The following is a 17,113-nucleotide window of genomic DNA, read 5'->3' as shown; positions in this document are numbered from 1 at the left end:
AAATCTTTCTCATTTTCCTCATCCCTCCCCCTCCTTTCTCCCCTTACCACCTTAACACTCTTGTCTTTACTCCCTTTGTTCTCTGATAACTGTGGAAATCTCATTAGTAAAATCAATACACCCTTGTGTTAAAGGGACAGTTCATCCCCAAATCAAAAACGTACATTTAGCCTCTTACTTGTTCTCTTTATAATGTAGATTGTTTTGGTGTGAGTCGCTGAATGTTGGAGATATTGGCCATAGAGATGTCTGCCCTCTTGTGACCTTCTTGTGAGCAGTTTCATGTAGGAACTATTTTCCTTCTACTGAACTATACCCGCAAACCTTATCACCCCACAGAAGGAAGTGTGCATCTACTGTACTGCTAGCTCACCTAGCACCAATGAGCTAGCTAACATTACAGCTCAGCTGAGGAGGACACCATTAATGATTACATCTGAGCCTTTCATGAGCACAAGCATTCGCACAGGAACGTATTTTCAGGTGCTGCGTAGCAGTCTGCACACATGACTATGTATATGTGCATGTGCTTAGGCAGGATGGCTGCCAGCTGCAGACCACTGTTTGAAACCATCAAAACAAAACTGGTTGTTTCAGTAAAAAAAATTGCTGCCGCGGTGATGCCACCAAAAGTGGGTCTTTTAAGCCAAAACATGATCTGTTCCTAACATAACCAGGGGTTTTTGTGCCTAAACATAACCACACATTAACTTCAGTGTTGTTGAAACCTAAAATTTCAACATATCCGCTACATAATAAGGTACAAATCATATCCATGGTTTATAGAAATCTACAATTAGAGCATTTACTCTGGCCGTTGGGTTGAGGAGTTACTGCTCAGGAAAACTGCTCAGACTTTCTTACATCAGTGGTTCCATCAGTCCTCAGCTCAGACACATTTCCTCTCTGGACTGCATGTGCCAAAAATTCTGATACTTCCTTTTGAATGGTTGTGGTTTGCTGAAACCACTCACATTCCCTGGGCAAATCATAACATTATGTCTACTTTTCTGCCGCTCCATTATTAGCTGCCATAAAACTTCATCCCGATGGCTTTGCCCTCGCAGTGGAAGTCCTGCGTGTCCAAGATATGTTGTAAATCTAAAAATCAGCTCCAAAACTGTCCTGACAATATTCTGGTCGTTCCCCGCCTGTCCACACTCTTGATTAGCTCCTGCTATCACAAATCTCTTCCCAGGTTTAGCTGTCCCATGAGCTGACACAACACTTGCACTTTGACCTGACCAGATGACATGGTCACATCAGATCAGAGGAATTAATTAAATCCACATCTTGTAAGGGTCTTTTTTCATATATTTTCTTACAGTCCATTAAAGTTGAAAAATATTAAGATAGCCCTTGAATTCTAAAAAAAAAAATAGGTAACTGTTTACAAACTGTGTTGTTCCACCCCTTGTCAGCACCCACCATCTCGTGCCCTTTAGCACAAGCCTCTTGTCTATGAGTAGATTAACACTTTGAGCACCACAAACTGAGTGCCATCTAGTTCCATTATATTGGAGAGAAGGCAGACATTTCTATGGCTAATATCTCCAACACTCTGTAGCTCACATCAAAACAATCTAGATTGATAAATAGCACTACAAGTAAGAGGGAAAATATATGTTTTTTATTTTAGTGATGAACTGTCCTTTTAACACATGCAGATGTTAAGGGAATCCTGCAGTAAAGCTTCCTGGTATAGCCTGACATACAGGTTTTTTGTTTGTTTGTTTAGGCTGATACTGATATTATCTGGTTAGATAAATATACCCAATGGTAATCATTCAGCATGAACACACAACATAAACAGCAGTTTTACTACGGATCTCTTAGATTTGCTTTCTAAAGAATTGTGATCAAGATTCATACTAAGCGGCACATTGCACAGTAAATTTGCCAGTGCTCTCTGGTGGACAAAATATATAATGGTGACACTGTCTCTTAAAAAACACCTTAAACCAAGTTAGATATCAGTATCTGCTGTATGTTAATATTGGCAGATTAATCAGTCCAGCTCTACCCTGTGGTCCAAACAATATTACAGAAAGTAGTTTTTGTGGTGGAGGAAGCATTCAGATTCTCGACTTAAGTAAAAGTAGCAATACTGCAATATTAAAATACTCCATTACAAGTAAAGGCATGTATTATTAGCAAAGTGTACTCACTCATTTAACAAATTTATAGACCATTGGGTGATGTAACCTGTAACAATGCATCGCAGTTTATAAATTCATCTGTTTGTGTAACTTCTCAATCTGTAAAATAACTTGAAACCAAAGCTATCGAATACATGTAGTGGAATAAAAATTTAAAAATGTTCCCTCTGAGATAAAGTGGGGTACAAGTGTAAAGTAGCATATGGAAATGCTGATATATGGAGTACTTAAAATGGATATTTAAGTACAATACCAGAGCTAATGTACTTAGTTACATTTTACCACTGATAGATTTAAGTTTGGCATAAGTTGCAATTTTAATTTAACAACTTGTCTTTCTCACTCAAAAATCATGTTCTTGTTGTAAATCATTCAGTGAAGAGGAATCACAGGTGATGCATTACACAACAGTGTGGGTACTCTCCAGGTTAGTAGTTGTATCATAAGAGTCTGTTTAATAACTGTAATTATCTTCTCATAGGTCCTCCCGGGGATGGACCTGGCATCAGAGACTAAAATGAACTCTGAGGGGGGCGAAGGCAGACCAGGTGAGTCAACCAGTGCACAGATTCAAAGCAAACCAACAGTTATTCAAAAAGAAATGTTATGAAATTGTTGAAAAAGACTTCAGTGATCCAAGTGAATCACTGTTGTTATGTGCTGTTGTTTTTGTAGTCCCTCCTACCTCTCTACCCCTTCAAGGAGGTTCCACACAAAGAAAAAAGCTATCTGCCCCTCGCATCAGCCTGTCACTGGACCAGAGCGAGGATGACTTGGGGGAGACGCCAGACGATCTGGACATTAATGTCGATGACCTCGACACGCCTGATGAGGGGGACTACCTCGACTACACGGACCATGAAATGGACTGGGAAGGTAGGTCATTCACAATACAAATAACATATCTCATTCTTAATGTAACTATAATGTAACTCATACTGAAAAATTTATTTTTACTGCCATCATGATTGTTTTTAAAGGGACAGTTCACCCCAAAATATATATATATATATATTTTGTCTTACCTGTAGAGCTATTCATCTGTTGCTGTTGTTGACAGCAGTTGCAGAGTGCCTCTCGTCTGTAAGTAGATGCATGCTGTTTTTTCTGTGCGATGATACAGCTAGTGGGTGTATTTGGGATAGAGAATAGTTCTTACATGAAACCGCTCACAACAAGGTCTATGGATTATCTTAAATAACTGGGTCATGCTTCCTGAAAGGAGACATTGCTGTTGAGTATTGATGTTCAAATTTATTTTTTGGCACTTTGAGCACCACAAACTGAGTGCCATCTAGTTCCATTATATTGGAGAGAAGGCAGACATCTCTACAGCTGATATCTCCAACACTCTGCAACTCACACCAAAACAATCTTGATTAATAAATAGCACTACAGGTAAGAGGAAAAATATGTGTTTTTGATTTTGGGGTGAGCTGTCCCTTTAAGTTGTTTTTGTGATCACAGCAATATTATAACTTACAATGTTTTATGGTATAATTCTCCGAACCGCCAAGGTTGACCAGGAAGTTAAGTCTCTTTTTCACTGACGATGGGAAAAGCACGTGTGTAAATAATACAAAATTTTAATGGCTGAATTCCATTTAGCTGCTCCAGTTCAGGGTCCTGTTGTTACACATGCGTGTTAAATGTCACACTATCATCAGCTTACTGGGATGCTTGGACACCACAGAGCCATCAGTAATGATGTTAGTAACACCTGTGCCTATAACACAATATTGGTCTTTTCTCATATCAGACCCCAGTGCAGCCAACAGGAGCGGGATAAGCGAGCCTTACAATCCAATCCCTACATACAGCGCTGAGGAGGAGCGCCAGGATGGCAAGCTGTGGAGGACCGTAGTCATTGGGGAGCAGGAGCACCGCATTAACATGAAGATCATTGAGCCCTACATGAGGGTCATCTCCCACGGAGGTGACTATTCAAGAGCTTTTCACCATCTTAACTTCAGATGTTATGTCCAGCTTGAACAAAACCTGTATTTACAGAAGCAATCAAAACACTTTAAATCAACCTGGGCAATCACAGTTGTTCTGCTAGTTTGGGTAGTTTTTCATTTTTTAACGTCTGTCTTAAAACAACACTCCCTTGTATGTATGCAGGGGGGTAATTTCCACCAGGGATAGGGGGAAGACTCCGAGTTGATTAAAGTGGTAATATATTACCTTCAGTGTTACCATGTGGACTTGTTTTGCATCAGGTCTTTGCCTGTCAGGCATCATACAGGCTGGAATATTTTCTTGGAGGAAGGTTACTAGGGCTGTATGCATTCTGAGAGGAAGACCTTCAGATACTGCATAATAGGTTAAAAATGAGTTTATCTATTGTTATTTAGATGCTAGAACTGTCCAAGCTAATGCAGTAAATTGCTTGTGGACAGATGAATTATTACAGCTACTAAAATGCACATATGGACATGTGAGTGTTGTTTTGAGACAGACTTGAAAGAATGTGAGCCTCTTTAATACTCTTCCCACAAAACCCAGTGTTCATTGCGAGTTTTTCATTCTATTAATTGCAAGTCAGCGATGCTGGCACAAAAAAACAGAAGTAAACAACCAGACTGATTGAAAGTGTCTGGTCCTGACAGCATCTATTCAGCAGAATTAATACGGGGATTCTTATTGTTTGAGTACAGTAAACATTTTCCAGTTTTGAATTTCAGTGTACAGCAGGCCTGAATATCTGTTTCCAGAAGTAACAGCATATTGTAAAAGTCCAAATCTCTGGTGCTCTGTATCACAATCGGCTATTGTTTCAGAGCTGGCTTCTGCCACTTCTCGGCTAATGAGATGGCAGAATGATGTCTCATTTTGGAAACGCTTCATCTTACCTTGGAGGCAGGCCAAATCAAAGAATGAGGAAATACAGCATGTTTATTTTTTTGTCTCGTAATTAAACATTGTGAACAGACATTCAGCAGGTCATGGACGTTCTTATATGATTAAAGATTCCAGTGTTGAAATAGGCAGATTTAAAAAAGGATGGATATCAATTACATGGAATATGAAATATCATGGTGGGACTGTGGTGTAGTGGTTAGCACTGCTGCCTTACAGCAAGAGGGTTCCTGATGGGGGTCTGTGTGGAGTTTGCATGTTCTCAACGTGTCAGCGCTGGTTTTCACTGGGTACTCCAGCTTCCTCCCACAGTCCAAAGACATGAAGGTTGGAGACAGGTCAAATGGTGACTTTGAATTGGCCATTGGTGTGAATGTGAGTGTGAATGGTTGTCTGTCACTATGTGTTAGCCTTGTGATAGTCTGGCGACCTGTTCAGGGTGTACCCCGCCTCTCGCCCAATGACAGCTGGGATAGGCTTCAACAAAGCCATCGAAATCCGGTGCTTGGGAAGTGACTTGTGGCATCAGAAACCAACAAAAAAATGGCATCTTTTAACATCGGCAGGATATACAGCCGATTGTTGGTTGTTAGTTTAATGGCACCCGGTGGCGTCAGGGGAAAATGCAGTGGGACAAGGATGAATATTAACGTGGCCAAAGTCCGACTGGGGTGCGTGGAGGTGGTGGTGGATGGGTCCAACAGCCAAACCCCGTTCTTTTTTCCTTCATAACCGTTTATCTAATTATGAATTCCAAACAAGCTACCCTTTGGGGAAAATGTTATAGTTTTCAAGTTCTTTCCATTTGTATGTTCATTTTTATGTCTGTTAATTTCATCCCACCGATGTTCACAAGAGGTATGAATATACGTACAGTATGCAAGTGAAGCCAGTGTTACGTCAACCAGCAGCCATCAGAGACGGAACTCTCCACAAACACGGGGGAAATGTTCACATGTCCTCTGCACATTAGAACAATAGTATTCAAGTTGAAATTGGTAAAGTGGCCACTTGACAAAAATACATCCTGTCTGTTTGATGATGGGCAGCTGCTGCTTTCCAAAACTACTCTCTAGTGTGTATAAACAAGTGAGAAATTTAAATGAAATACATAAATACATAAGTGTGGAAATGGGTTCAGTTGCTTCCATACAGGACATAAGGCGTCACTGAATGGTTGAATATGAAAATGATTTGAATAAAACACCAGGGCTGCAACTAGCGATTCAATGTTGTGATCAATTAATGTGCCATTAACTTTCTTGACTTACTGATGAGTCTAAAAATGTGAGAAAATAGTAAAAAATGTCATCATAATTTCCTTAAACCCAGGGAGACTTAAACTCAAAGATGTTCGGTTTATGATCACATAAGACAAATGAAAGCAGACATTTTTGTTATTTTTCCTTGAAAACAATGATTGATTATTAAATTACTTGCCATTAGTTTTTTTTGTCAGATGACAATCTGATTAATCGACCAATCATTTCAGCTCTACAAAACACCAAATGAGGGAATTTTAATTAGTAGAGTAGCATTTATTTCTCCACTTGAGTACCAGAGAGTTATTCAGCAGGCATTGAAGCTTTTCTATGGGCTGCCCAACCTTTATTAATTATAATAATGATAGTAACTTTATTTATATAGTGCCTTTTCAAAACACAGTCACAAAGTGCTTTACAAAACCAAATAAAAGACAAAGCAAATGAAACAAGATTAAAGCAATAAAAACAGAATGCACACAGAGTAAAACACACAATAATAAAGCTGTTAAAATCACCTAAAGGCAGTTTTAAACAAGTCGGTTTTCAGAAGTGATTTAAAAGATGAGAGTTTGCAGCCCTGATCTCCTCAGGCAGGTCATTTCAAAGTCGTTGAGCTCTAACTACAAGGGCTCTATCACCCTTGTGAATTAATCTAGACCTGAACAGTTAATGTTGGATTTTTCCCTTTAATTTGTCACCTATCTGTAGCTGCAGTGAGGCTGCTGGGGGAATGGGGTCTTTTACTGAGGCCTGACATGGAGTCATGGCATATTGGTTTCACAGTCGGGGGCCCCATCTCTCTTTTCCCTTCCGCGGGGCCTTCTAAAACCCCAGGAACATGCATTTGCACCATGGCAAGCCTGTTCTTTAAGTAGGCACTGGCCATATTTCAATTATTGGTGGGAATCTGACCCCTAACCACATCAGGTGGTGCATTCTCTTCTCCACTGTGCTGTGGGCTTAAGTGAAACACAGCCATCCCATGGAAACAGAGACGTCTGTCACTGGAAATATCACAAGCTCTGTCATTTAGATAAAAGACCCTCTGTCTGAGTGACACCAAATCTGGTGATGAATGGGTCGGTGAATAAAAGGAAATTGCATTAATCTGAAAAGTAGTGAGAGGAAACGGGACAGAGAGACAGCCAGACAAAAGACACAGATTGGCAGATAAATTGAAGAAAAAAAAAAAAGAGGAAAATAAGGGAGCAATCAAATTATGAAAACTATGCTAATTAAGGCTAAGCTCTTGCCAACAATAAAACAAGGTCAAGTTAACTCTTCTTACCTTTATTTTGATGTGTTTTTATCAAGGCTACTATGGCAACGGAGTGAATGCCATCATCGTGTTTGCTGCCTGCTTCTTGCCAGATAGCGACAGAGGGGACTACCACGAAATAATGGAGAACCTCTTCCTGTGAGTTTTACACTGCAATGAGACACACGCACACACGCACGCACGCGCGCACACGCACACACACACACACACACACACACACACACACACACACTTTTAACCAGTCTTTTAACCTATCAATATGTTATACACGTTGTAGGTTTTGCAGTTACTGCTCTTGCAGTGATGTTATTCATTTGCTTCTCATTTAATTTGGTTCAATTCAATTTTATTTATATATTTCAATATCACAAATCACAGTTTGCGTCAGGGGGCTATATGGCATACAATATCCCTCTGTCCTTCCCCAAAAAAACCTTTAACGAGAAAAAATGGTAGAAACCTCAGGAAGAGCAACTGAAGAGGGATCCCTCTTCCAGGATGGACAGACGTGCAATAGATGTCGTGTTTACAGGTCAACATAATAAATTTACATCGCTGCGTATAACAAAATGATACATTGAGGGACAGAGAGAGAGAGAGAGAGAGAGAGAGAGAGAGAGAGAGAGAGAGAGAGAGAGAGAGAGAGAATCTATCTATCTATCTATCTATCTATCTATATATATATATATATAATATCTATATATCTGTCTATATCTATATCTATATATATAATGCATGGATGTGTATAACATATAATTAAATATAGTTACTTTGTATTTTTACTCGTATCTATTTATTTATTCACTTTTTTAATTTGAGCTATTCATTTATTTTGTTTTTGTTTTTACTTTTGATCATTTATTATGATCATTATTATTATTTTATGTAATGCTTTGGCATTAACATATCTTTGTTCATGCCAATAAAGCTATTTCACTTGAATTGACAGAGAGACAGAGGTAGGTACACGGCAAACAATGATGACAATAGCTACAACAACATTAATTTTAGTAATAATTTTATAATGATAATAATAATAGTATTCTGGTAGTATATAGGTTATATGTATATACTTATACATGCTTGTATATGTATGTGACAATAATAATCATATGTGACTAATAATAATAGCAGTGGTAGTAGGCATCAGGCAGGACCACGGCAGCGGCACAACCACAGCCTGCTACACTAATTAAACATACAACTTAAATACCATAATATGCTGGTGTTGGGCGGCATAATGTTTACCATGTTCACCATCTTAGTTTAGCGTGTTAGCATGCTAACATTTGCTAATTAGCACTCGACACAAAGTGGCTGAGGGCAATGACATTAGGGCCTATATATTTGGTCTAAAGCCAAATTTAAATTTTGACCTGATGATGCACAACATGAAAAGTTAAGCAATCACAAATAGTTATTATAATACATCCTGTGGAGAACATGAATGTGTGTGTGAAATTTCGTGGCAATCCATCCAAGGGTTATTGAGACATTTTTCTCAAAACCGCAAATGGGAAATTCATGTTGGTGCTACAAAGAAGTCAGGGGATAACCTCTGTCAGTGGCTGAATCCAAATGTACACACTTCACCGCACTTGCAGACTTGCGGACTTTGCGGGCCCGTTCCTGGGAAGTCTGGGAGTGCTTAGCTACAATTCATGCAGTCCACAAGGGGCCTCGAGTGGACTTTCTGCAGACCTCCAGAGAGTCCGCTTGGGGTGCAGACCTCAGCAGACTTCACTGATTTAATAACCCACAATTCATTGCAATACGGACGTTGACGTTATGTGTAAAATAGTTATTGATAGTTAGGTTTATTAAATTCTACTTGAATTGTGTAGGCCAGAGGTAATAGTCAACCACATCATGATACAGAGATATGTATAAGTATTATTATTGCGGCCTATCAGGCAGTGTAATAGGCTAAAAAATTGGCCGATACACAACAAAAAAAGGTTTCTAATGTAAGTAATGTCCAATTTATTGAGTTATAATCCTGTCCTTATTTACATATGTAGCCCTTTTATATAGAGATGTATTAATACATTTCTGTTTAGTCACAAAAAGGCTTCATATGAGATTTATATTCTCTGGGGACCATGAATGTTGACTTTTTTCTTGTTCAAATGGTGCAGATATCCAAATACCTCCAAAAACAAATTCTATTCCCACGAACCTTAGCTGAACTTTGGGTTCAGTGCTGATTAGAAAATTTCGGCATTGCTAACACAATGATGCTAAATATGCCTGCGAAACATCAGCATGCTTGTCAGTGTGAGCATGTTAGCATGCTGATATCACATTTAGCTCAAAGCAACACTGCCCACAGGATTTCATTTTAAGACATGATGTCATCCTTTTTTAATTATACAAAGCAAACAAATACAGACCCCACTCAGATGCATTATAATAGCATGTTGAGGATGCTACTTAATTCTGTAAATCAGCCACGGCTCCTCTGCACAATGAAAACTCTCTAAATAAAGTGATAGAAATAAAGTGAGAGTCTAGCTTGTTTGTGGAGAACTCCCATGTTGATGTCTTCACTGTGGTGCTGGCACAGTTGCATTTCATGCTTGGACAGTGTGGTTGGGATCCCACAGGCTGTTCTGTGAAAGATATTGAGTAAGCTGGCATATCTGAGAGTTTTGGATAGAAATGAAAGGAGGTAAACCATAGTGTCTGCACTTTCCGATGCCAGATGGCTTGAGGTCTGAATCCTTGCGAGGAGGAGTTAACTATAGCTGGGAGGTGAACGCTATGCAGCTTGATGTCAGTGGGAGATGATCACAATAGTCACGAAACAGAGTGGATCAGCAGTGTTGATTTGTAAGCCGGAGAATGACGTTGAATCAGAAGGAGAGGCGAGTCAGAGTCAGTCCAAAGTCATTGAAGTTCGAGTTATTGAGGAGACTAGAGAGGGCTGTGTTAGCTGTGAATATTGTCAACGTTATTTTCAAAGGAGGTGACAAAGTTCCCCGCTGACTGAGAAGAAGGAGAGAAGGTGGGGGGGATTGAGGAGAGAAATGAGAAAGAGATAACGGCTTCTTTTGGTTTGAATCCGAGTATTGGATTTTATAAAGGTAGGAGTCAGATTGAGCTGCTGAGATGGATGCACGGGAGGAAAAAAGAAGAAATTCAAAGCAAAATAGCTCATCCATGAAGCAACATTGGTACCAATTTCTCATAGCTGACATCAGAGGAGAGAAATGCTGCTAGTTTTTCAAACAGAGCAAGACAGTATGTGTCTCCTATTTCCTCATTCACAGTCACATAACATAGTTTTACATTTCTTGCTCTTGTATTTCACCTTTTGGACATATGTGATGCTAAAAACTTTAGTGACATGTTTTTATTTTCCTCTGGGATCTGGACTTGCTGAAACAGTGGCAGTAATAGAGGAGAGTCTGCAGGAGGCATGCTGTTGTCCCACTTTGATGTAGTGTGATGTTATGGTTTTGATGTTGTATTTATATTTTGGCTAATTATTTTGTGTACAGTAGAAGAACTATAATAAGTCTGTACACTAGCATAGTAAAACAAAAGAAATACAATCCTTTAATTAGTCTCAGTAGAAGTAGCATTTCCTTAATATAACTAGTCTGTAATTTGCAAGATTTCCCTTATTAATCTCTCAGTATTCCTGAGGGTTTAACTCTTTGTTCTTTTTCAGTGTGTTTTTAAGCGTTTCAGACAGAAAGCCTCCTAAACTGTGAAGCCAAAACGTCCCAGAAAGATGTACTGATAACGTCATTAGATTCATAGATTTCTAGAAATAAAGTTAAAATATGGATGCATGACTTTTTATGACATTTTCTATGGCATGACTTTTTAAATTCTGTTTTTATTTTTTACTTTTTACGGCACACTATACTATGACTTTTTTAATGACATACTATACTATGACTTTGTAAGTTTTTATGACATAGGCTACCACACCATTACCTTTTTATTTTTGACAATTCTAGTACCAACTATACTGTGACTTTTTCAAACATATTTTATGACATTATTTCTTATAATTACAATACTATGTTGTTGTTTTTTTTTAACTTTTTATGACAAACTGTACTATAACCAAATATTGTTCTATAACTTTTTAATGTTTTTACGACATACACTACTACTACTTTTTTTATGAATTACTATACCATGACTTTTTATGAGTTTTAGTGACATATTTCACTATGACTTTAAAAATGACATTTTTATGACATACTATACTATGACTCGTTTTGTTAAAAAAATATAAATACAATATGATGACCTTTTGTGGACATTTTTATGACATACTTTACCATATCTTTAAAAAAACATTTTTAAGGCAGACTATATTATTACTTTTTCAAAAGCACATTTTAAAATAATATACAATGCTATAACTTTTTGTTTTCATGACATACCATAGACTATGACATTTTTTAAAGAACTTTTTTATGGCCATGACATTTTTAAAACTTTTTTTTAAAACATTTTTATGACATTCTGTACTATGATATTTCTTAAAAAACTGTCATACTATATTATGATTTTTTATTTTTTTTATGACACACTATACTATGATATTTTCCCACTTATTTATGACATTCTTTACCACGACAGATTTTTTAAATTATTTTTGTGACATATTATACTATGCCATTTTCAATTACCTACTATTACTTTTTTATGTCAAATTACACTATGCCTCTTTAAAAACTTTTTTTAATGATCATCATTCATACTATGACTTTTTTTAGACATGTTTGATGGCATACTTTACCATGACTGTTTTTGGCATACTATTACTATTAAATGTCATAACATACTGTACTATGATGTTTTCTTACTTTTACTTACTCTAACTTACATTTATGACAAACTACACAATGACTCTTTTTAAAAACTATATTATGAAATTTTTTATTACATACTATTTTTTTTAAACTATTATATACTTATACTACACTATGTCTTATTGTGTTATTTTAAATTTATGACATACTACACTATGACTAAATTATAAGTTTTTATGACACTGTACTATGATATTTTTAAATTTTTCTTAATGATAATAACTTTTAAAAATTCTTTTTTATGAAAAACTATACTATAAAAACATGACATATGACACTGACTATTTTTTACTTTTTCTTTTTTTTTTTTACAATATACCATAATATGACTTTTTTATGAGTTGTTATGACATACTATACTATGATTGTTTTTTATTTTTTATACAATACTACACTATGACTTTTTTAATGACATACTATACTATGATTTTTTTTTTACTTTTTATGACATACTATATAATGATATTTTTATGACATATTGTACTATAACCTTTTTTACATATACTATTACTTACTTTTTTAATCACAGATACTATGTCCTTTTAAACACAACATACTATCTTTTGTGAGTTTTTATGCTAGAATATATTATGAACTTTTTTGCTTTTTACCTTTTAACACACTATACTATGACATTTAAAAAAAATTACTATGATTTTTTTTTAAATCTTTTTGTGACATGTAATACTTTAACCCTTTTTTCAAAAATATGACATACTGTACTATATTCTTGTGACTTTTTTACGACATACTATTCTATGACTCTCTCAGCTATGTGATCAGCACACTGGAGCTGATGGTGGCAGAGGACTACATGATTGTGTACCTGAACGGAGCCACTCCTCACAGAAGAATGCCTGGTCTTGGTTGGCTGAAGAAATGCTATCAGATGATTGATAGAAGGTCTGTACCATTCACTTACACCGTTATGTGATAATAATATTATTTTGTAGTAGAGTACATTAGCATGACTTGTGATGATGGTTTGTATCTCCCCTGAATGAAAGTACAAATGCAACATAGATATTTAAACATACCTAACACGTGACTTATTGTGTTGTCTTCAGGCTCAGGAAGAATTTGAAATCCTTCATTATTCTCCATCCATCGTGGTTTATTAGGACCGTTTTAGCCATCACCAAGCCCTTCATCAGGTAAGAATGACCCCATCGTTATTTTAGGGATTGCAATGTTGGTCAGTTTACACTGTGACCAGACTGAAAAAATCTCAAGAACTATCAGCTTGATTTCAGTGTGTACAGACATTCATGGTACCCAGAGGATGAATTTAGAGGATGAATTTAAGAGACTTTGGTGATGCTGTGACCATCCCTCTAGTGCCATCATCAGGTCAAACTTTTCCTTTCCTTATCGAGTTCATGACCAAATATCTGCCAAAACAAATAACGTTACCAGCGGCCTCAGTTATACTTTGTTGTCAATTACACCTGCAAAATATCAGCGTGGTAGCACTGATGTTAGCAATTTGTCGTGGGTAAGTAAAGCCTCACAGAGCAGCTAGCATGGCTGTAGATTCATAATCTTGTTAACATGTTCATTGACCAATTGCAGCAGAGTTAAAGTTTCACTTCTGAAAGAAAACCAGACTATAATTGAGTTCCTCTGATGCCAAGTCGGTCACTCTCACCCAGTTTTAATGCACTTGTTTTACTATGTGTGTGTACATGTTGCTCTTGTCACAGCACCAAGTTCAGCAGTAAGATTAAGTATGTGAACAGTCTGGACGAACTGCAGGAATTCATCCCCATGGACTCCATCCAGATCCCAGAGTGCATCATTAGGTGAGTCCCTCTAAGCCCCCAAACCCTGCACCACCCCCGCCTCCTCCAAGCCTGAGCTGTCCTATTAAATGACTTTATATTCATCTTGTCATTTGAACTCTCACCTCTAGACTTGACAAGGAACTGAAGGAAGCGGCAGAGAACTCAAAGTAAGCACAGACTCTCCTGCCTCTCATTACTTCCCTCTGCGGAGGCAGTGGCCCCTGCTTCAGTTTTATCCTTGGCTGGAGCGCTCATTTATCAGATGGCTCACTTTTAGATCACAGGGACTCTTCTGCTGGATGAGGACCAATTGGATTTGGCTATGGTTGCAATTACAGGAAGGACACAGGGAAAAAAAGTTGCTAAAGATGCTAAATGCATCGCTTTCATCTCATTTATCATTACAGTAAAATAAATGAGCCAGTCCTTATTGCAGAGTGATCTATTACACTGATAATAATTGTTGGCCCGACACTGTAGAATTCACACACTAATCTCTGGCTGATTAATTGTGCATCGAATCATAAGTTGCATGTGTCTTCAAATTTCCATAAAACCAGTGCATTACAACACTCCACAACAATAAATTCTGCTCTAAAAACCACTCTATTTTTTTCCCCCTTTCATTCAAGAATGAATAGTTTTCTGCTGGGACCGGAGCCAACAGCAGCAGGCAGAACAGAGTAAGTCCTCTAAGACGTTTAAGTTCACACATGGAAGAGAAATGGCCTGGTGTCAGCAGTCTGTCACCCATACATAAACATACCCGTCTTTAATGTCTCTGTTTTGTTCTTTTCGTCTTCCCAGCAGACCAGACGCAGCCGGTGCCAGCAGCTCCTAAACCCAAACATCCTAAATGGATGGGTCATCTCAATGTTCTCAAGTCACTGTTGTATTGTATGGGTGAAGCTGGAAAACAAAATCAACGGCTTGTTAAGCTAGTGTGTGTGTGTGTGCGTGCGTGTGTGTGTCAGTGTTTGTCAATTAGACACTGGAGTTTAATATGACAACTTGCAATAGTACCTGTTTAAACTCAAGACTTAGATCTCATTCTTTCTGGCTGCTGTAGCATCGACTGTACCTTTACACCTCCAATCCAGAGAACCACATAGTCAAGCGTGATGCTTGGGAGCACCTACAGAGTAGCATCGTCGTTCACGGTAGGGTAGGGAATGCAATTACACACCAGACAGTGCACTGCGCAAATCCATTTGTAGAGTCTATAGTGTTGTAGTTGTGTGCATGAGAAGCAGTGAAGCAATAATATCACCCTTTACTGGTCACACACTCTCAGTATTTCAGATAAACACGCGACTTGTGTGTCAGCAATCTACAATAAAAGCACATGGTGTGGCCAAAAAGAACTCCTTGTGCCATAGATGATGACCAACTACTGCATTGAAGCAATCCACTCCTCTGTCTTAATACTTGTTCTAAAATAAGTCTACAAATAGATATTTAAACTTTATAGAGTCGGAAACCAAGGAGGAATAGGTTAAATATGAAAGTTATCAGTGCAATGTGAGAGCATGTCTGCAAATGTGTGTGTGCGTGTGTGTTTTCAATCCATTTCTGTCAGATACATGGATACCCTGATACTGGGAATCGTCTCTTCAGCTTCTCCTGGATCATCAGGAAGAAACCTCAGAGTACATAAAAGATGGGATTTCTGTAAAGCACAATATCGTCTGTGTGTGTGTGTGTCCACACGCATGTGTGTGTTTGTGCATCAGTGCATGTCCCCTCATAGATAACTGATGGTCCTCTTATCCATGAGTCTTCTTCAGTGGTGTATTGAGGGATTGCAAAGAAATTATGGATCACTGTCTAGTAATATAATAAAAATGGACTCAAGTCTGATTGTTGTTTTCAGTTTTTTAATCAGGATTAAGACTTTATTTGAACAGAACACAGTTTCAAAATGAAATTAAATAATAGCAAACATATGGAAATATAGAAAAGCAAAAGAATACCATGATTACTTAAATGTAAAGTGCTAATCAACACCACAACAATTAAAGATAAATAATATGATTAATGAAATTGTCAAAACTGGTAAAATACCCATTAGAAATTATTCTATATATATATATATATATATATATATATATATATATATATATATATATATATATATATATATATATATATGTGGGAATCATCATACTCCAAACAAAGTCCAGAAACCGAGTGTATTATGTAAGAAGTCCTTCATAATGCGAAGCAACATGGGGTTTTTCTGCAGCACATTTTGTGAATGGATAGCAGTTGTAAAATGCAGCTCATTATAAATAGCTTCTCATGTCTCATTTGGTTCAACTCATATTCAGTGAAGGATAAATGGGTCTGTCCCTCAGGGCAGGAGGAGATAAACAGCACAGAGGAAGGAGAGAGAGAAAGAGAAGGAAGCCAGAAGAGAAATGTTTCTTTAGAGAAATTCTTCTACTTCACCGGAACGTGTAGCTCTCATCATCGTACTCTAACTCGTCCTCGTTGTCCTCCCCCAGCTGTCCGTACCGGAACTTCCTGTACACAGTGCCATCCTGGCCCATGTATACAATGTCCTCATCTTCATCATCATCGTCATCGTCGTCCTTACTCCCTGAGCGACGGTCAGCGACGTCAACCAACTGTGACTCCTGGAAGCGACCTCCGGAGGAGCTGGCGTGGCCGCTGTAAGATGCAGAGCTGTAGCCGCCGTGTCTGCTGCCACCTCCGTATCCCCCGCCGGAGCCCAGCTTCTCGTAGCCGCGGGGAGTGATGTCTGGGGGTGCTCTCTTGGAGCGGGAGTGCCTGATGAGGAAGACGACAGCCACCAGGCCCAGCACCAGCAGGATGCAGGCGATGATGAAAATTGCCAGGTTACCTCTGGCCTCTTCTTCCTCCTCATTCCTGAACGCCAAGTTGGTGCTGAGGACGCACTCTC

General features: G+C 38.1%; 2 protein-coding genes across 6 annotated transcripts in view; one reads left to right on the top strand and one right to left on the bottom strand.

Annotated features, from left to right (window-relative positions):
• The window catches only part of prune2 (prune homolog 2 with BCH domain), an 18,260-nt gene extending 2,213 nt beyond the window's left edge, over positions 1-16,047 (top strand). For 3 of the 5 annotated variants that reach the window (XM_078161827.1, XM_078161829.1, XM_033646458.2), the window contains exons 2-11: positions 2,641-2,707; positions 2,835-3,035; positions 3,919-4,095; positions 7,601-7,703; positions 13,175-13,306; positions 13,471-13,557; positions 14,107-14,205; positions 14,316-14,354; positions 14,820-14,870; positions 14,995-16,047. In XM_078161827.1, the coding sequence (XP_078017953.1) occupies positions 2,641-2,707; positions 2,835-3,035; positions 3,919-4,095; positions 7,601-7,703; positions 13,175-13,306; positions 13,471-13,557; positions 14,107-14,205; positions 14,316-14,354; positions 14,820-14,870; positions 14,995-15,028 (990 nt within the window). In that variant the 3' untranslated portion in view covers positions 15,029-16,047. The remainder of the gene's footprint in view (positions 1-2,640; positions 2,708-2,834; positions 3,036-3,918; positions 4,096-7,600; positions 7,704-13,174; positions 13,307-13,470; positions 13,558-14,106; positions 14,206-14,315; positions 14,355-14,819; positions 14,871-14,994) is intronic. The other 2 variants (XM_078161828.1, XM_033646459.2) reach the window with 1 other exon arrangement.
• The window catches only part of pcsk5a (proprotein convertase subtilisin/kexin type 5a), a 39,745-nt gene continuing 37,982 nt past the window's right edge, over positions 15,351-17,113 (bottom strand). The window contains exon 37 of the mRNA XM_033646456.2: positions 15,351-17,113. Within this exon, the coding sequence (XP_033502347.2) occupies positions 16,635-17,113 (479 nt within the window). The 3' untranslated portion in view covers positions 15,351-16,634.

The sequence above is a fragment of the Epinephelus lanceolatus genome, chromosome 19, assembly GCF_041903045.1.
Source record: "Epinephelus lanceolatus isolate andai-2023 chromosome 19, ASM4190304v1, whole genome shotgun sequence".
Lineage (NCBI taxonomy): Eukaryota > Metazoa > Chordata > Actinopteri > Perciformes > Serranidae > Epinephelus > Epinephelus lanceolatus.
This window is presented reverse-complemented; position numbering and strand designations above follow the sequence as displayed.